This window comes from Sebastes fasciatus, chromosome 22, assembly GCF_043250625.1.
Source record: "Sebastes fasciatus isolate fSebFas1 chromosome 22, fSebFas1.pri, whole genome shotgun sequence".
NCBI lineage: Eukaryota > Metazoa > Chordata > Actinopteri > Perciformes > Sebastidae > Sebastes > Sebastes fasciatus.
In genome coordinates, this window is record NC_133816.1 from 23126305 (window position 1) to 23147424 (window position 21120).

Consider the following 21120-nt stretch of genomic DNA (forward strand, 5'->3'; position numbering starts at 1 on the left):
GAGGTGCAGATTAAAATCTGGTTTTCCCATAGCGTGCAGGAGTGTATGATGATAACGCCAAGTAGATACGTGGCCCATTTAACAGCATGTAGATATAGCAACAATACAACTGCATCATCAAGTACATATAATACTGATATAATCTGCAAGACCACTCCCTATATATACACATTGTCCTCTGATTCAGGGTCAAAGGGTCAAAGAGTGTTTATAACGCAATAAAAATAAAAAGATGCACAGAGTCCCAAAAAAAACATGTTTTTGAAAAGTTTGTAGGTTTATTTCCATATACTTCTTTTGTAAACAAGTAGAAGAACACATACCACGCTCAATATCTTTCTTCCCAAAATATACTACTGGCAAAACAATCACACTGTAAACAGACAAAGGCTGGATGACCAATGAAATGGCGTTTGTGCTGCTTCAATAGGCTTCAGTGACCTTCAAATTAACACTGGCTGACTTCAGTTTGTTAAAGTTGCGTAAATCTCAACTAACCAGTTTGAAAAAAATGTGTGTACGAGAAACATTCTCAGTCAAGTTAGAACTCTGACATCGGAGGTTTCCTTTGAAGAATACTGATACTGCGTTGCCAGAACCACAAAGGATGTTGTTTATCCAGAAAAATAACGACTTTATTGCCAGAAAAAAACAATTGAATTTAGAGTCCTGGATTACGTTCAGTTACAACATGTTTCAACGCCCACGGCAAGCGTTTTCCAGTATCTACACCTGTCAACTACAACAAAGTTGTGGTTAGGGTTGGGCCACTAAAACAATCAGAGGTTTGTACTACGAAGCGAGTTCAACATACCGAGGGTATCTTATCGTTATCTGGCTTCATTAACCCGAACAACAGAGATCCTGCTAAGCGGTCCTATGACGGTGGTTATGAACTCGGTAAATCAACCCAGAGTTTCTCTGTCTGGTTATGAACGGGGCGGTGTTTGCAGCATCTGACCAATCACAAACATGGAGAAGTCCACAGATTTGTAGACAGACAAGCAGAGGCACATTTTACAAAGGAAGAGTAAACTATATTAGACAAATACGAAGAAATTAAACTCTTAATCCAGACTAATAGTAACACAGTTGAAGCTGCCAAATGCAGGAAGGACAGCTGGCAAAAGAAAAAACTCCAGATGTATGAATGCGTAAATTAACAGAGTTATTAATTTCACGGAACACTCAAAAGTCAGATATACTCGTCTAGATATAAACGGCTTTTAAGTGTAAAATCGATGACTGTATTACACCTAATCATGCCCAGTAACAGGGACGCAGCGTGTATGACTATTTGAACGTTCTTTCAGCTGCATCTGTGAGTTTAAACTGTGTTGTTTTTAGTCTGGATTATGACTGTAACTTCTTCATATGTGTGTAATATTATACAATCACCGCACTGAGCTCTGATTGGTCAGTAGGAGGTGCTTTTATACGAGTTGATCTCTTATCTGGAACATAACCTGCTCCAGAGCAGGTCAGCTGTTCAGCATTAGTTACCATGGCGATCTATTCCGGTAAGAACTGATCCACCTTCGTAGGATGGAAAGGGTTAATCCAGAAGTTACCTCGCTAATGCCAAATCCTGCTTCGTAGTGCAGGCCTCAGGTTATTTCCACCACACCCTTACAATGCATTCTGCTGCATAAAAAGGCCGCGCTACTTCCTGCACTGTTACTGCCAGAATAGTGAACATATTTCCCGGAGATGCTTGGCAGGAAAGGCAGTATGTAAAGTAACCCGATGGTGCACAGGTGTGCTCAGGAGAAATATTACCAGCCACAACAGGAGAAACAATTCTCATCTCAGTTCTATTTGTATTCCCATTGGTTGGTCGGGGTGCTACTATCAGGGCCGGCTTAAGGCATAGGCAATATAGGCGGTCGCCTAGGGTGCCACCTTCTGGTGTTTTTTAACATTTTTTATTAAAAAACTAAATATTAGCAACATTTACTCTCCATCTCTGAAACGTTTCTCCGATATTGTAGCTCGCTAGAGATTCGAATCACAGTTTGTCATGTCAGATGTCTGATATCTGGATTATGGCAGCCAACAACACAGCAAGATGACAGTTTAGATGTGTAACTTTAGCCCACTGCCAGCGTTAGTTAGCCTCCAGTCTTTCCTTTGGTTAGCCTCCACCTAACACCGTGACGTCATCATGCCACAAAAAGGGTCTATACTTTGTTTTAGGATATCACCATCAGCTGTACTTTGTGTTTTGTGCTAATTAGCAAATGTAAGCATGCTAACGGAAAGATGGTGATCGTGGTTATACCGGCTAAACATCAGCATGGTCATTATGAGCATTGTGAGATTTTGGTTGGTGATCAAAATGATAACGGCAAAGTGATATGACCACCACCATATCAGTCAGATAGAACAGGGTATCATCGGCATACAGATGTATATGTGGGCTGTTAAACATAACCGTTGGCCTCCTTATTGGCCCAAGTTGAAAATGCCCTTGTGGACCACATATGTGGTCAGAATACAAGGTGTATGGAAATGATGTGAACAGGAATTTGATCAAGACAAACATATAAAAACGGAATAATGCAAGAAAAGAAAATAATCTACAGAGATCCAGGAAAGATTATGATTTATATTAAATTAAATTAGACTTCAATGTTCATGTTCACCTACTTCAGATTATTTGTTAACAACGTCCCCTCACCACAGGACTGCTTCTTGTCAACAAACACAACCACTTCAGAAAGAATCAGAAACAGCCGTCATTATATATAATGTATATTTAACGTCAAATCATCCAGCATTTCTATCAAGAACATAAATCAAACACATTCTCTGGCAGTGACAGCTCGGAGAAAGAGTAGAAAAAGTAGAAAATAGCAAGAAAAGATAAAAAAGAATGGTCCCAGTAACTCCGCCCGTCCTGTTCCTGCTGGGAGGTGCTGCTTTTCAAATCAAACGCTCCATTTGTCTTTAAAAAAAAAAAAGCAGCCGTCCTCTTTTTTGCAGGATTGTTTTTGGGGGGTATTTCATATAAAAATAAAACTTCTTTTAAATATAAAAGAATATATTTGATGGAAATATGAAATTTGAGTTTTTTCGTTGTCGTAGAAACTGAGTGCGCCACCGCGTCCCGTCCGTTGCGTTGAGGTTCTCCGTTGATTGTTTGTAATAAGGCACGTTTTTACTGTATCCCTCCGCCGTGGTCCGCCATCACAGCACAGAACCATCAAAACACTCATTTCATCCTCGTCAGACGGGCTGAAGAGCCGACAGTTTCACCGCCTGAGCAGAGAGAAAAGATGCAGAAAGAGTCAAAGAGTGTCAGATAAAGTGAGAAAGAGAGAAATTGGGTGCTAAAATGGGAGAATATCTGGTGAGTTAATCCGCCACCAACACCAAATCATTCATGACAAACACTGCTTCACAGCGATGGAAACATGTACTGTACCTTCTGTCTACATTGGTACTATTTCAATTTGTGCATCTGTCTAAATTAAAACAAGAAATCACATTTTTTGTCCTTTTAGTGCAGCGAGGGTTTCTACATGTCACAGGCAACGGCAGTTTTAAAACTGGTGCGAATGACGCAACATGTGAAATTTGCGTCATTCGCGGGAGTTGAAACATCTCAACTCCATCGAGAAATTCGTGTGACGCTTTGTCAGCGTTGAGATTCTCCTCCTGTCGTCACTGACGTCCTGACGTTGTTGAATCTTGTATGTGTCTGTCTGTGTTCACCCAGAGCTATGATAGTACATCATATCTGTACAGAGACCGGACCAAACTGTGTATAAATATATGTGTATAAACCACAGACTGTCTACGGTAGAAACAACAACGTCGCTGCCGTATTGATGCCAAAATGACTTTATATGTTGAGTGTTGATGGAGCAGCTGCATAGCCTGGCACTGATCCATCCAAACTCCATTCAGAAAACAAGCATTTTAAAAGTTGTTTGCTTGTCGTCTTGCGGACAGACCTGACAAAACATGAATTCAGACTTTTTACAAATCGGCATAACTCTGTAGTTATTTTGGCATAATTTTTTTTCTGTTTATTGCAATTACATCACAGCACAATCTGTTTATTTTGGGTTCATACAGCTGCAGCGATATGTAACTTTGCTAGATACAGTCAGTGCAATGGCGCTGTGCTCGCCGCCGGGTGACGTTATGAACCCAGACAACGGCGGCGTTTGGTTTTTCTGACATATCTGGGACTTCACCAACATGTACAAAGCAGCAACAGTGGTTATTTCTTCCATGGTTGATGGAGGAAAGAAGAATTGTTGGTATCTATGGAGACAAGCTGATGTAACTGATGTGATTTACAGTAATTGTTTGGCATCATCATCATCATCATCATCACCACCCACCACCATCAGGCTGAGTCAAAGGCAAGCTGGTGATTCATGCAGACCGGCAGCAGAGGGAGCTGTTGCACACAGAGCTTAAAGGGAGAGGAGCTTATATAAAATATATGATCCTAACAGATCCGTTCTCTACTCACTCGGGGCAGTAGTGTTGTTGGAATGCGGCCCTATCTCAACAACAAACTAGACTGTAGGAGAGGAGAGAAGGTGAGGAGGTTAGAGTTGGAATGCAGCCCGATATCTCAGGGAGACGAAGGTGAGTTTATGGTCAGTGATGGGTTTTTATCCTCAACCAGTGTTGGTTGGTTTGTTTGTTTGTTTGTTTGTTTGTTTGTTTGTTTACCTTCTGGCGGCTGTTCATCCAGCTCCGGATGCTCGGCACGAGGACGGAGCCGAGCAGGATCTGAGCTGGATGGTAGATCAACAGAGGGACCGAGATCAGAGAGAGATGCTCGTAGCCCTCAAACACGATCTTCAACATCGGGATACCTGGAGGAGAGAGGGAGGAGAGAGAGGAGAGAGGGAGGAGGGGAGAGGAGAGAGAGGAGGAGAGGAGAGAGGAGAGAGAGAGAGAGAGGAGGGAAGGAGGAGAGGAGGAGAGGAGAGAGAGGAGGAGAGGAGAGAGAGAGAGGAGAGGAGAAAGGAGAGGAGAGAGGAGAGAGGTGAGAGGGGGAGGAGAGGAGAGAGAGGAGGAGAGGAGAGAGAAAAGAGAGAGAGAGAGAGAGGAGGGAAGGAGGAGAGGAGAGAGAGGAGGAGAGGAGAGAGGAAAGAGAGAGAGGGAGGAGGGAAGGAGGAGAGGAGGAGAGGAGAGAGGAGGAGAGGAGAGAGAGAGGAGAGAGGAGAGAGGTGAGAGGGGGAGGAGAGGACAGGAGAAAGAGGAGGAGAGAGGAGAGAGGAGAGGAGAGGAGGAGAGGAGGAGAGGAGGACAGAGGAGGTGAGGAGAGAGAGGAGGAGAGGTGAGAGAGAGAGAGGAGAGGAGAAAGGAGAGGAGAGAGGAGAGAGGTGAGAGGGGGGGAGGAGAGGACAGGAGAAAGAGGAGGAGAGAGGAGAGGAGAGGAGGAGAGGAGGAGAGGAGGACAGAGGAGGAGAGGAGAGAGAGGAGGAAAGGAGAGAGAGAGAGGAGAGGAGAAAGGAGAGGAGAGAGGAGAGGAGAGAGGTGAGAGGGGGAGGAGAGGACAGGAGAAAGAGGAGGAGAGAGGAGAGGAGGAGAGGAGAGGAGGAGAGGAGGACAGAGGAGGTGAGGAGAGAGAGAGAGGAGAGGAGAGAGGAGGGGAGAGAGAGGAGAGAGGAGAGGAGAGGAGAGAGAGAGGAGAGATGAGAGGAGAGAAGGAGGAGAGAGGAGGGAGAGGAGAGAGAGGAGAGAGAGGAGAGAGAGGAGAGAAGGAGGAGAGGAGAGGAGAGGAGAGAGGAGAGAGGACAGGAGGAGGAGAGGAGAGAGGAGAGAGAGAGGGAGGAGAGAGAGAGGGAGGATACAACACAGAGAAAGAAGACATTTGAACACGTCTGGACTTCAGAGTCTAATCTCTCTCTTTCAGAGATTCTCAGGTGAAAACTAGCGGCCAAACAGAAATCTTCAATTCCAGTAAATCCTACTTGCCAACCTTGAGACCTCAAAAATATTATTTCCAAAGGCTCCAACGCCACGACGGCTTTTTGCTGCATCAAAAAAAGCGGCAAGAAAATCGTGAGGGTTGGCAAGTATGCAATTAATGTGAAGCAATAAAACGTACATCTTCTTTCCTTGTCAAAACCTGGTGCCTACGTTACCCACAATGCAACTTAACTGCAGATAGTTTGGCCACAGATTCATGTGTGTTATGCTCGTTAGCAGCTGCAGCAGAGATGAGCAGCTACAGAGGTCTCACTCCTTTTTAACTCCACACCTCCACATTGTTATATTCAATCTTCTGACCCAACTGAATCTGTTTCTGAACATTTCATCTGGATCAGGAAACACAATCAATCAGAATGGATCAATGATATAATGTGTGTGTGTGTGTGTTTACCCAGAGTGAGAGACTTGTGTGTGGAGCAGAACATGATGGCGACGGTGTCTGCAGGACTGAAACCTGAGCCCGACCTGCAGAGACAAAACAGGAAGTCAAACTCTCTCTTTATACTTGTTACTCTGTTAAACTTCCCTGTTTCTGCTACTGCATAATATACATTACTGCTTTTTACTATCGTTTACTGTCTTCTTCATCGAGGTGTTTGTGTTGGCAGCATGATGTTCTGCATTAGAAAGTATCTCTGCTTGTTTGAGGCAGTTTTAAAAGTTATAAGGAGAGGATGGATAACAGGAGGAGGAAGAGGAGGAGGAGACTGACCTGGTAGAAAAGGCAAACGTGAGCAGCATGAAGCTGAGCTGGATGGAGAAAACTGTAAAAAGAGAAACAAAATAAATAAATAAATATTTAATTAAATGTCCCAAAAAATGCAGCCATTAATTAATTGATAAAATGTGACAAATTATTATTTCCCTCTTCTGTTTAATGTTCCCTTTTATTTATTTTTGTATTTATTTGTATTAATTTTAGAATATATTAATTTATTTTTGCTTTTTTTTAAATTTCTTTATATATTTTTGCATATACTTTTTTTAAAATCGATTTTATATTTATTTTTAAATGTATGTATTTATTTATGTATTTACTTGTATTAAATTTAAAATGTATTCATTTAATTTTGCATTTTTAATTTCTTTATATATTTTTGCATACTTTTTTTTAATCTATTTTATATTTATTTTTAAATGTATTTATTTATGCATTTACTTGTATTACATTTTAAATGTATTCATTTATTTTTGCATTTTTCAATTTCTTTATATATTTTTGCATTTATTTTTTTATATATTCTATATTGATTTTTAAATGTATTTATTTTTTTATTTCTTTATTTATTTTTACATTTATTTTTAGCTTAATTTATTTTATACTTATTTTTAAATGTATGTATTTATGCATTCATTTATTTATTTATTTCTGCCTGATTTTCCCTTTGCATTTCACCCCTTATTTATTTTCCCAAACTTATTTATTTATTTTTACATTTCTTTATGCATTTCTGCCTCATTATGCAAATGATGGGTCTGTGACTCAACGTGTGTCATCATGGGGTGCATAACTATATGCTAGCTAGCTAAATAGCTAATGGAACTAAATCTACGACTTTATAATCTCACAAATTTGTGAGTTTTTTTTCTCGTAAATTTTCTCAGAATATCAGATTAAAGTACCTCATACAACCCCACCTCAAAACACCCGAACTATCCCTTTAACTTTAAGGTTACTGACTGATGAGGACGACCAGCAGCAGGCTGGTGGGGTCCAGCTCGATGTTGGGGTTACTGAAGGTGTCACAGAAGGTGGTGTAGATGATCATGAGGAGGACGGCGCTGCTGACGGCGCCGAACGGGAGCTTCCGCCGCTCCAGATACTCCCTGAGGAAACCACGACACACCTGCACACACAGAAACACACACTTTTTACACAACGACATCCAAGACATATTTAACCATTTCTGTATAAAACACTGGTTCACATATACCTGACCGAGGATCAGAGGAACCACCACCGTCATGAAGAGCTGAGAGAAGATGGAGGAGAAGGGAACGGAGGACGACGAGCCGAGCTGGAGGAGGACAACCAGGACAAGATAAACACATTAATTCACATTTATGTATTTATCTGGAGATTATGTAGCTGACTAAATGTGTGACTAAAAGCTCTGTTTTTGGTCTCCACCACCTCTCTGAGAGTGGTATCGATCTTCCCGGCTCACTCTCAGTAATAAAGTGAACGAGGTAAAAGAATAAAGAGGGAGTGACTTACAAACAGCAGCAGCAGCACAGGAGTCACTATGATGCCCTGCAGGACAGAGAGACATGATTACATCTGAGCTCTCACTGACGTTTAAAACTGTCCTCCGTCAGGATATCTTACCAGGAAGCTGCCAAACGCTGAGTTGAAGATGGCAGCAGCCTAGAAACACACACAGTCAGTCAGTCAATCGCTATGACAACATGCCAACACACTTGCTTATATTACACCATTTGTCAAACTCTGGAGGATAATGACCTCCTGACGCGTTACCTCGTTGCCTCCGGCGGCCTTGGTGAGAATAACAGCCGAGGAGACCGGCGGGGGCATGCAGCTCACCGTCTGTAACCTAGGCAACCACAGCGACGGGAGGAAGAGGAGGAGAATTGTCATCATCTGTTTCTAGCGGTAAGAATATTTCTCTTCCTTCTGCTGCCTTCCTTCGAAAGGTCAGAGGTCAGGGTGCTTTCCATTTGGCTAACATAATAATAATAATAATAATAAAAATCTATAATAATAACAACAGCAACAATAGTAATAATAGAAAAAATATATTCAAATACATTAATTTATTATTTTAATATATGATTATTATTATTATTATAATTTGTATTATTAAATATAAAATAAATATATATAGTATAACAATAACAACAACAATAGTAATAATACAAAAAGTATATAATATAATAAATTAATTTATTATTTAACTATTTGATGATCATTTTTTATTATTAAATAATAATATAATGAAATATATAATAACAACAATAGTATTAATAAAAAAATATATTAAAATTATGGATTAATGTAGTATTTTAATATATGATGATTATTTATATTTTACAATTAAATAATATATAATAAAATATATAACAATTATAACAGTAATAAAAGAAAAGATATATTAAAATTACAAATTAATTGATTATTTTAATATATGATTATTATTATTATTTATATTTTATTATTAAATAATATATAATAAAATATATAACAATAATAACAGTTTTAATACAAATTATATATTACAATAATACATTCATTGATTATTTTAATATATGATTATTTTATTATTTTTAAATAATAATAAATAATACAATAAAAAATATAATAATAACAACAACAACAACAATAATAGTAATAATAAAAAATACATATTAAAATAATATATTAATTTATCATTTTAATATATTATTATTATTATTATTATTATTATTATAACAAGCAAAATTGAAATGAAAGAAAATGTACTTCACAAAACATGAAAAAAAAACACATAAGACAGTATAGACGATTAAAATGTGTGTATTACTGAAACAACAGGAAGTGAGGGAGGAATATTAGATGTCTATTAAATGTCAGAAAATAGTGAAATCACAATTTCTTAGAGCTATTTATGTTTATTTCTGATTTAGAACAACTTGACACACAGTGCTGAGCTGCATCTCAAATTAATTTCTATGTGACATCTACTGCTGACCTGCTATCTCCCATAAAGACCCTCTGGACCCCCTAAAGAAGACTAAAACTGGTCTATGTGGGTCCTCACACGGACACACAGTCTGGCCTGTAGAAGCCGTGAATGAGGCTCTTTGTGTGCGTACATAACTCGTCCTTCAGGTACAGTCAGGACCTACAGAAATAAAGGATGCCATTCACACACACACACACACACACACACACACTGATCCTACCCTCTGAGCAGCCATTGGTCGATGGCGGTGAGCCCGAGGACTTTGAGCAGCAGCCAGACGACCAGCGGGAAGAAGACGAGCGTGAAGGACTGGACGAACAGGTGGAGCCGGACGTGGAGCAACGCACTGGTCAACTCCTGCAGACAAGAGAATAAGACTGGTGTTAATACTCACATTCACCAGCTGCTATATATAAAGTTATATATACAGAGACGTGTTTCTTACCTCTGTTTTCAGAGACAGGCCGCTGTTGAAGAAGATGAGCGCGACGGCGACGTAGGCGATGGTGATCTCTGGCTTCAACGGTCCTGAGAGAGAAAAGAAATGTATTTATCACAAATAATAATCAGGGCTGTCAATCGATTAAAATATTTAATCACGATTAATCATTTTTTATCCGTTCAAAATGTACCTTTAAGGGAGATTTGTCAAGTATTTAATACTCTTATCAACATGGTAAGAGTCAAAATTTAGCATGAGTTTGGAGCCTTATTATTATTATTATTATTTAACCTCCTTCTATAATATAAATTACGATCTTTAATGAACATTCTTATATTATAATTTACAGTTTTTAATGGAAATTTTTGCACAAATTTATGGATTATAATAACAGTCTTTAATATACATTTTTAGATTATATTTTATGTTTGTATTGTAAGAGACAGCAGCAACCAAAAAAGCAGCAACCAAAAAAAGGACATTTTTTTACCTACTCATAGCATTTTGCTGCTGTAAAGTCCGCTGTTTGATGCAGGAGTTTCCGAGGAGCACCTGAACGCATCATCCTGGCAGTAGCAGCACAGGAGTTTATCTCATCTACAGGATAAGATGTGAAGGTGTGACTGAGCTGACCTCTTGCTCTCTCTCACAGATTAGAGTCCACTTATCAGTGAAGGTAACAACTACGTCCTCTCACTGAAGATAAAAGCTATTTTTATCTGTATCACTAACTTCACTTTACAACTGCAGTCTTTAATGCACATTTTTAGATTATAATTTACAGTCTTTAATGCTAATTTCTGCAGATTTTGAGATTATAAATTACAGTCTTTAATGCAGATTTTGAGATTATAATTAGTCTTTAATGCACATTCTTTTCATAGTTTTAGAATATAAATTAAAGTCTTTAATTCACATTTTTAGATTATAATGACAGTCTTTGATGCTAATTTCTGCAGATTTTTAGATTATAATTACAGTCTTTAATGCACATTTTTTTCATAGTTTTAGAATATAAATTAAAGTCTTTAATGCACATTTTTAGATTATAATTTACAGTCTTTAATGCTAATTTCTGCAGATTTTTAGATTATAAATTACAGTCTTTAATGCAGATTTTTAAATCCTAATTTACAGTCTTTAAAGCACATTTTTAGATTATAATTACAGTCTTTAATGCACATTCATAGATTATAATGTATGCATTATTACAACAGGCTGGTTTACAAGTCAGGTAATCCTGGGTCACACCTGACTAAATCCACTGAGTAAATAAAAAAAGATATGACGTGAGCCAATGAGATCATCGTGCACGTGCACATGGGGGGCGTTCTCGTGTGTGTTGACATTACTGCTGAATGCAACGTGTCACTACAGTGCCAGGTAAAAAGGGGGACACAGAGGGACCACTGTGAGAGGGAGAGTCTACCAGCCCTTTCTATCTTGTATGTGAGACTCCATTTAAAAAATCACAAAAATAAGAGTAACCTTCATTTTCAACCAATATAAACATTAGATATTCAATCACGTTATAGCTTAGAATAATCAACAATATCCAAACTTTAATTCGACATACATCATGAACATGATATAACAGGTTTTTGAGTAGAAATTCAACTATTTGTATCACTTTTCTAGTGATTCATAACGGGCTATGTGAGACTCCATTTAAAAAATCCTAAAATTAACAATAACCTTCATTTTCAACTAATATAAACATTAGTTATACAATCAGTTTATAGCTTAGAATAATCAACTATATCCAAACTTTAATTCGGCTTACATCATGAATATGATATAACAGGTTTTTGAGTAGAAATGCAACAATTTGTGTCACTTTTCTAGTGATTCTTAAGGGTCTACGCCCCGGAGCGGTGGGCGAAACAGAGTTAAACAAAGTGTAAAAGTTGGCACTTTATTGAAAATAAAATGCCAACTTTTAAACTACTTACATGCCGAATTGTTCAGTAACTCCTAACGGTTCATTTAAGCTCTCAAGTCTTCCTCTACGACATTATTTGTGATGTTAAGCAGGTAGTAAAGATAAAAGTGATACAACTCTGCCCTAGTCTGGCACCGATTCACTCACCTCCTTTGACACCGACGTCTGGCTGCAGTTTGGCGGATAGGATGACCAGGACTATCCCGATGATGAACCATTCCTTCCGGAGCCTCGCCAGGAGGCCCATGTTTCAGCCCCGCCGGCCTCCAGTCTCAGCAGCCCGGCCTGAAGCTTCTCAACTCTGCTGCTTCTTCTCTGGAGCTTCTTCTTTCTGTCTCAAAACACCAAGCAGAGATACAAGCAGAGCTACTTCCGGACACGTGGTGCCACGGCGGGGCCGTAAAGACTGAAGGAGAGGCGCAGCAGGAATCTATATTACCGTAATAAGGGTAAAAGCAACGCACCGTTAATAAACCATAACAAGGTATTAATGACAGTCAATATGTTTCAACAGTAAGTTAAAAAATAATAATAAAATAATAAAAAATGTAACAGTATTTAATTTAAGCACGTTTCAACCTAATGATGACTAAATAATGTATAATAATGTGTAATAATTCTTTAAGATTTTTTTTTTTTTACCAAATAATGTAAAGAAACTTAACTGAATAAATACAGTTTGGTAAAATACTTGAAATAATTCAATGAATCAATGAACATTTTAGCAAATCATTTTGATCAAATAAATGTTTGAACTGAAAAAAAGTTGCATTATTCAGATAATCATAAAATTATATATATATATAAAATAATAATAGTAATAATAATAATAATAATAATAATAAAAATAATAATAATAATAATAATTAATAAAAGAGAATAAATAGAGTTGTTAATAGTTAAAAAAACATAAAGAAAGAATTAATAAATATTTTCAACCTATGTAATGATAACTGAATAATGCTTTATATTCTTAACTTAATAATATAAACAAACTTTAACTGAATAAATACAGTTTTGGTATAACACTTAAAATTTCGTTTTCAAAACGTAAACAAATCAATAAAAATTCTAGCAAATGATTCAACAAAATAAAAGTCTGAACCGAAAAAAACGTGTAAAAGCAACGTACCGTAAATAATGTATTATATAGGAAACACAGGTAATGTAATGACACAATATGTTTCAGCAGCAAGTTAAAAAAATAAATAATGAAATAAACAAAATAAATAACAGTTTAATTTTAGCGATTTTCAACCTGATGATAACAAAATAATGAATATTAGAGTGAATAGAGTTTGGTAAAATACTTGAAATAATTTAACAAAAAGTTGTTTTTTTTCAAAACGTAAACAAATCAATGAAAATTTTAGCAAATTATTTTAACAAAATAAAAGTTTGAACTGAAAAAAAGTCTCATTATTCAGATAATCATAGAAATAGTATTTAAAAAAAGAGAATAAATAGTTGTTAATGGTTTAAAAAACAAAACAAAGAAAAAGTTAATACATATTTTCAAACTATGTAAACTAAATATTGATTGCAAATGATTTTAAGTTTGAACTGATTATTATCAGACTGAAAACAGAAATTTCCATCAAGTTTGTGAGTTAAATTGTATTTGAACCGAACAGAATACTAAAACGACGCTTTGGTTTGTTTGTTTTGTTTTACCCAGAGTCAGACTAGAGCTCTTAAAATGAAGGAAGTACAGGTTTACATGCCTCTTATGTATTTATTATGTCACTAATGTGACTGTTAACAAGGGAATGACATCATGTATCACATTTACAGCGTATAAAACACATAATATATCAAACAGCTGTACTACATATTCATCATGTGTGTTTCCTTACGTCCCTTTTAAAGAACAGTAGTATTCACCGGTATCGTTATTTGATATTAGTACCAGGCAGTAGCAGTACTGTCGGTACTGAGGCCCCGATGTCCTCGGGTCTCTTTCCACGCCACCAGTCGTCGCAGGGCGGCGGGCGAAGCCGACTCCACGTCCTCGCTGTATTTCCCGATCAGGGAGTGAGCGCGAGCACAGCCCAACGACACCTGACAGGAAACACAGAGAAGATGGTTGATGTTGGATGAACTCTGACATGAAAGTTGGACCTCAAGAGCAGCAGACATTTTGACTTTTACTGATAAAGTTAACTTCTTATGGAGGGCTGCTCTTTTGAAGCCTCGAGTTCGGCAATTTGGCCATATTGGTTTTTGGCCGTCACCATCTTGGTTTTTTGGCCGTCACCATCTTGGTTTTTTGGCCGTCACCATCTTGGTTTTTGGCCGTCACCATCGTGGTTTTTGGCCGTCTTCATCGTGGTTTTTGATCGTCACCATCGTGGTTTTTGGCCGTCACCATCTTGGTTTTTTGGCCGTCACCATCTTGGTTTTTGGCCGTCACCATCGTGGTTTTTGGCCGTCACCATCTTGGTTTTTGGCCGTCACCATCGTGGTTTTTGGCCGTCTTCATCGTGGTTTTTGATCGTCACCATCGTGGTTTTTGGCCGTCACCATCGTGGTTTTTGGCCGTCTTCATCGTGGTTTTTGATCGTCACCATCTTGGTTTTTGATCGTCACCATCTTGGTTTTTGGCCGTCACCATCTTGGTTTTTGATCGTCACCATCTTGGTTTTTTGGCCGTCACCATCTTGGTTTTTGATCGTCACCATCTTGGTTTTTTGGCCGTCACCATCTTGGTTTTTGGCCGTCACCATCGTGGTTTTTGATCGTCACCATCTTGGTTTTTTGGCCGTCACCATCTTGGTTTTTGATCGTCACCATCTTGGTTTTTGATCGTCACCATCTTGGTTTTTTGGCCGTCACCATCGTGGTTTTTGGCCGTCTTCATCGTGGTTTTTGATCGTCACCATCTTGGTTTTTGATCGTCACCATCTTGGTTTTTTGGCCGTCACCATCTTGGTTTTTGGCCGTCACCATCGTGGTTTTTGATCGTCACCATCTTGTTTTTTGGCCGTCACCATCTTGGTTTTTGGCCGTCACCATCTTGGTTTTTGGCCGTCACCATCTTGTTTTTTTGGCCGTCACCATCTTGGTTTTTGGCCGTCACCATCTTGGTTTTTGGCCGTCTTCATCTTGGTTTTTGATCGTCACCATCTTGGTTTTTGATCGTCACCATCTTGGTTTTTTGGCCGTCACCATCTTGGTTTTTGGCCGTCACCATCTTGGTTTTTGATCGTCACCATCTTGGTTTTTTGGCCGTCACCATCTTGGTTTTTGGCCATCTTCATCTTGGTTTTTGATCGTCACCATCTTGGTTTTTGATCGTCACCATCTTGGTTTTTGATCGTCACCATCTTGGTTTTTGGCCATCACCATCGTGGTTTTTAGGCAACACAACTACTTGGTTAGGTTTTCGGTAGTAAAGGATCATGTTTTGGCGTAAAATGATAACGTTACTTTTGATTTCTTCACAGGACACGAACAGCGACCTCCTGGGTGACGGTCCCATGTTTGACCCATCCCCTACGTGGACTTCCACGGACGTAGATTAAATGTATTTGTGATACATCAAAAACTAAATGTAATCCCTGAGAAAACATGTTGTACGCTGTATGACCTGAATATTCCAAACAAACTGTACCTGTGCTTTCTGCAGCAGAGCCACATCTCCCACCTCACAGGCAACGTCATAACCCTGCAGGAAGAACTCACAAGCCCTCGTATACTGACTCTATACACAGAGAGAGAGAGAAAACAAAGAGAACTGTTATATTGAGCCGTCTGCAACTATTAACGTTAACGTGTGTGTCATACCGTCGTATAGTAGATATTGCCCAGACACAGGAAGGCGTCCGCCAGGTTGTGTTGCAGCCCGTTGCTACGGGAGATGTCGATCAACGTCTCCAGACACTGGAGTGTGTCATTTATGTTTCCCTCACTGACGCATCCATGGATGTTGAAACGTATGCAGAAGCAGACGTAAACATAATGTATAAAGCTTGACTGTACATACTGTTATACTGTGTGTGTGTGTGTACCTCTCTATAGACTTGGCCATAGCCTTGTAGGACTTCCCCAGTCCGTCTGCATCCTGCAGTGTGCCGCAAATCTGCATGCAAGTGTTGAAGAACTGGACACAAACAGTTGAATTACTAAATAAAACACAGCCATGTACCCCTCAACTCTATATATGTGTTTTTAAAGATTGATATTATCAGTAGGAACCAATGGACTTCAGGCTGAGAGACGCAGACAGGAAGTCAGACTGTTGGTTTGGGTCTTTTTAAGAGATTTGATGCCATTCAGAATATATAAAGCAGAGCTTTACACACACACATACCTGCTTGGCGGTGTCATGGTCTTCTGCTCTCTGATAGGTCAGTCCTAGTTGATAGGAGGCCTCCGCTTCCAAGTGTTTGTCTTCAGCTGAAACAAACACCAGTAATTACCAAAGACTACTATAGACTGCATACAAGAAGTGGACGTAGTCATCGTGACGTCATAGATTGGTCTGTGGACTACGTTTTTGAAGCCTTGATTTTGGCATTTTGGCCGTCACCATCTTGGTTTTCAGCCGTTGCCATCTTGGTTTTTGGCCGTCGCCTTCTTGGTTTTTGGTTGTCTCCATCTTGGTTTTTGGTTGTCTCCATTGTGGTTTTTGGGTGTGTCGCCTTTGGCCTTCACCATCTTGGATTTCGGCCATCGCAATCTTGGTTTTTGGCCTTCATCATCTTGGATTTCGGCCATCGCAATCTTGGATTTCGGCCTTCATCATCTTGGATTTTGGCCATCGCCATCGTTTTTGGCCGTCGCCTTCTTGGTTTTTGGTGGTCGCCATCTTGTTTTTTTTGGCATCATCATCTTGGTTTTTGGCCTTCGCCATCTTGGATTTCGGACGTTGCAATCCTCGTTTTAGGCCATCGCCAACTTGTTTTTTGGCCGTAAAAAGCAGCATGCTATATTATACATATCATCGCTGTCCACTACTTCTTTCTTCGTTTTAAACCTCCCAACACAAACACCATGTTTTATGTTTCTCTGCATTCCTTAGTCCACCTCTCTCACACATCTTGTATGTATTCAGTATATTTTCAGACACATACTGCACCTACACTCAGTAGCTATGCTGTAGCCCTTGTGGAGCAACCTCAGGGCATTGTTGTAGTCCGCGGCGTCCAGCGGGGCGTCGGCCAGCCGGCTGTAGATCATACACAGGGCTTTGCGGGCCCGGAGCCTCAGGAGCTGACCGTCTGAGTCCAGCCAGCTGCCGCCATCTGCCTGCCGGATGCACCGCTCCGCCTGCTGCCTTGCCTCCTCCAGCTCACCTGCAAGACATCGAATCAGTCTGGATTAGCTTTACTGCACGTTGTTTCACCATCTTATTGTGTGTGTGTGTGGCTGCTGACCTAGCTGCAGGTAGACCTCAGCCATGCACGCCTGGGCCTCGATGACCGGTCTCGAGCGGCCTCCGCGCTCTCGGTTTGCACAGCTGTTGTAGAAGTACAGACTGAGCCAGAGATCCTCCGGAGCCGAGAAGTACCGACCCAGAAACAGACGCTTGTCACACGCCACCGTCCAGGAACCTGCACACACACACACACACACACACACACACACACACACACACACACACACACACACACACACACACACACAGAGGAAACACTGAGAGGGAGAAGCGTCGTTCTATGCTGCAAGATGAACAGCAAAACTCCATTTAGAAAATCCTGAAATGTACAGTTACCTATCTTACTGACATAGAAACCAGTTAATCTGACCAGTCATTTAAACGTTACCATAACTCACGGGATTAAGTCTTTAATTCGGCGTACATCATGTACACAAAGCTGCACGTATTTAAGTAGAGATTCTACATTATTATCACTTCACTTCTTCAGAAGCCTCAGAATACTACATGTTACCACTTTTAGTGTGTGTGTATAGAAATAGAAGTGAGTGTGTGTACAGGTGCTTTCAGCCTGCTCGGCCCAGCTCAGGTGCATCCTCATGGTCTCCAGTTTGTCCCACTGTTGGTCCAGCGGCGTCTGAAGCCTGGCGGCTGATCCCGGCTCTGCCGCCGCCCTCCGATCCTGATCCAAACCCAGCAGAGAGAAGAGCTCCGAGAACGACCTGCAGGGACCAACGAGAGGATCAACTGACTAACTGTAAGACGGAGAAATACTGTGTGTGTGTTCACATGACGATAACAGATCAAATGTCTAGAGTGATTTATTTAAAATAAGACAGAGCAGGTTCCCATGAATCTGTTTCTGTTAAACTCTGAATGGTTTAATGGTCTAACAGCAGTCTGACATCATGCACTTTATTTGATAGTAAAATAGTGAAACCAGGACTAAAACATAACCAAAGTAATTGACTGTATTCTGACCTTAAACCCTCAAAATGGATCCAAAATAAATACGAAAGAAAAGCTGTGTTTCTATATAATACAACTGGAGTTCATGGCCATTAGAACATTATTTGGTTTTTGATTGTTGGGTTCATTTTGCACAAACTAAATCAATACGAGCTGCAACTAAGATTTCATATTTTCAATCCATATACAAAGCAAATACTTTGTAATTAGTAAAACTTTAGTCACCAGATAAAAACTCTCACTTGGTATATCAACATATAACGAGCAGAACAGACTAGAATACATGAACTGATGGATGGATAAATAAAGCTTGTTTATTTTTCTGACATTGTGTACATTTGTTTTTTGCACGTTATTGATGATCTTTATTGATTAGATTTTGTTTTATTTGCACTTTTTCCTACTTTATACTGCAAATGCACAGACAGAGAGAGAGAGAGAGCTACCTGTGAAAGCCTCTTTGAAGCAGCTCCACACAGACGTTCTGCTTTAGACTGTTTCTGAACCTGCAGACACGTCAAAGAAGAGGATTAGACATTTACTGTGCATTATAGAGGAATAAAAGAAAGATGAAGACGTTGGGATGAGACGCAGATCTCGGGTTATTTGGAATATCATTAGTCAGAAAACATTGAGACTAACAGCGGAGGAATAAATCTGAACTTGTGCTCAGATCCAGCTGATGAACTCACAGTGATATTTCTTCCTTGGAGAGAATCTGGGCTGATTTCTCTGACTGAGACTCCTCCGGCTGCTTCAACCTGCTGAAAACACACATGCTCTTATTTTAATGTCTTCATTCATGAGTAGAATAACAACTCATGGCTGTAGTTTCTACTTTCTTCTTCGTTCTAAACCCTTTTATTGTGAGTACTGCAGGTGTAACTCGCCTGTCCTGAGTATGTTTCCTCCGTTTGGAGGTGATTTCCGTTAGAAAAGGTTTGTTGTGTTGCTGTCTTACTGCTCCGTTCATCTTCACCTGTCGGTCAAACTAATGGAGAGAGAGTCTGAACAGTTACACTCAACAAGCATCACCTGTTACGTCATTATAGCTTATCATCATTTACAACTCTTAAAGATCCCATATTATGAAAAAGTGATTTTTTCATGTTTTTTTTATTTTTTATTATAAAGCAGGTTTAAGTCCTATATAAATACCGTGAAAGTATCAAAACACTCAGTCCACAGGGAAATACACACAGCCCGTATTCAGAAACTCTGCATTTCAAACAAGCCGTTAGGATTTCTGTCCATTTGTGATGTCACAAATATACAATATTTAGACCCTTTACACGGTTTTAAACGTAAACATTCTAAATGTGTCCCAGTTTATTTCCTGTTGCAGTGTATGTAAGTAACATCAGCTGACAGGAAGTACACATGGACCCAAGCTGTTGCCTAGCAACGCAATTCCGTTGCAATTCCGTCAAAATGTGCTAAAACGGAGCGTTTCAGACAGAGGGTGAATACAGGTATATTCAGGCAGACAGTTTGAGGAAAACAAAGGACAAAGGATTTTTTTAACATTAAAGTAGGTAAACATGTTCTAGTAGAAACATAAAATACAAGTATGAACCTGAAAATGAGCATGATATGGGACCTTTAATATCACCTTACAGCTTGTATTATCTATATGCTTTATTATTTTTAATGTGTATACTATCTGCTGCTGAAACAATCATTCTGATCCAGTAAGATGATTCAAATTTCCTGTTAAATAAAATAAAAGTAAACTATTTCATTCTGAGGAAGCCGGCTGCTAAAACTGTGAAATGATCTAACAATAATAATAATAATTATAATAATAACTTCCTCCTGCTATTTGCATATTGCAGTAAGCCATGTTGCGATTTCGATAACATTTTGATTGATTGTGCAGCCCTGATTGTTCTGTAAATGAATTACTATAAATCAAATTAAAGATAACATCCTCTACTGAACAGGTCATCTTCCTGTTATTGTTAACTTTGCATGGCTCCAAAATAGAGTATGGTTTAGCTAGCCCTAACCCCTAACCCTGAACTCAAAGAGGCCAATAACCTCTCATTCAAAGCCTCATCCACATTGTGGAAATTATCCAAATATTTATATATATATATAATATAAATATATATAGTTACCCAAATAGTTTGAAACTAAGTTTACAGACCTTTTTTTTTTTAAGGAAACATGTCTTTACAAACCTAAAGCTCTGAATAAAAGTGTAAAACACACACAGACAGTAACAGAAACATATATATTAACTTACTTGCTTGCAGCTAAAACAAAGTTTTGTCTCCAAAGTTTCCACTGCAGCTGCTGAGAGTTACTGCGTCACCATGGCAACAGGCCGCATTCCAACACTGACGTCACTGCTGCCTGGTTCCATTCAGAGATAAAGACTGATTATTAACAGACACAAAACAACTCATATCTTCAAATCCTCATGAGCTGTGAATATGGCAGTGGTGGAGGATACTTTACTCAAGTAAAAGTACTTATCCCACACTGTAAAAATACTCTGTCACAAGTAAAAGTCCTGCATTGAAAATGTTACTTCAAGTATAATCAGTAAAATGTAGTTAAAGTATTAAAACTGTGACTGTTGTACTGTTATACATTCTATCATTAGATTAGTATTGCTCATGCATTAGGGTAAAAGCAGGATGTTACTGTTGTAGTCTGTTGAGCTGGAGCTACTTTTGAACTATTAATTAATGATTATTTTCTCCATTAATCGATTGATTATTTGTAAAAA

At 39.0% G+C, this 21120-nt stretch overlaps 2 protein-coding genes across 5 annotated transcripts; both read right to left on the reverse strand.

Moving 5' to 3' along the window:
- Positions 1 to 2738: 2738 nt before the first annotated feature.
- On the reverse strand, positions 2739 to 12538 carry slc10a7 (solute carrier family 10 member 7). 2 transcript variants are annotated; one of them, XM_074624352.1, is made up of 13 exons: positions 12182 to 12538; positions 10096 to 10178; positions 9871 to 10007; positions 8447 to 8522; positions 8297 to 8335; positions 8186 to 8221; positions 7902 to 7985; positions 7649 to 7814; positions 6680 to 6731; positions 6359 to 6432; positions 4696 to 4841; positions 4490 to 4540; positions 2739 to 3261 (listed from the first exon to the last, which is right to left on the reverse strand). In XM_074624352.1, the coding sequence occupies exons 1-12, from the start codon at positions 12279 to 12281 to the stop codon at positions 4520 to 4522; spliced, it is 1014 nt and encodes a 337-aa protein (XP_074480453.1). In that variant the 5' UTR covers positions 12282 to 12538; the 3' UTR covers positions 2739 to 3261; positions 4490 to 4519. The 2 variants fall into 2 exon arrangements, with proteins under 2 accessions (XP_074480453.1, XP_074480452.1); XM_074624351.1 differs by lacking the exon at positions 4490 to 4540 and having other exon boundaries at positions 12182 to 12536.
- A 1184-nt stretch (positions 12539 to 13722) lies between these two features.
- Positions 13723 to 20742, reverse strand: ttc29 (tetratricopeptide repeat domain 29). 3 transcript variants are annotated; one of them, XM_074623953.1, is made up of 12 exons: positions 20632 to 20742; positions 19274 to 19362; positions 19076 to 19144; positions 18830 to 18889; positions 17973 to 18136; positions 17413 to 17589; positions 17119 to 17331; positions 16347 to 16432; positions 16045 to 16136; positions 15821 to 15944; positions 15648 to 15737; positions 13723 to 14095 (listed from the first exon to the last, which is right to left on the reverse strand). In XM_074623953.1, exons 2-12 carry the CDS (start codon positions 19354 to 19356, stop codon positions 13937 to 13939), a joined length of 1317 nt encoding a protein of 438 aa, XP_074480054.1. In that variant the 5' UTR covers positions 19357 to 19362; positions 20632 to 20742; the 3' UTR covers positions 13723 to 13936. The 3 variants fall into 3 exon arrangements, with proteins under 3 accessions (XP_074480054.1, XP_074480053.1, XP_074480052.1); XM_074623952.1 differs by having other exon boundaries at positions 13725 to 14095; positions 19076 to 19147; XM_074623951.1 differs by lacking the exon at positions 20632 to 20742 and having other exon boundaries at positions 13725 to 14095; positions 19076 to 19147; positions 19274 to 19393.
- Between the last annotated feature and the right edge of the window lie 378 nt (positions 20743 to 21120).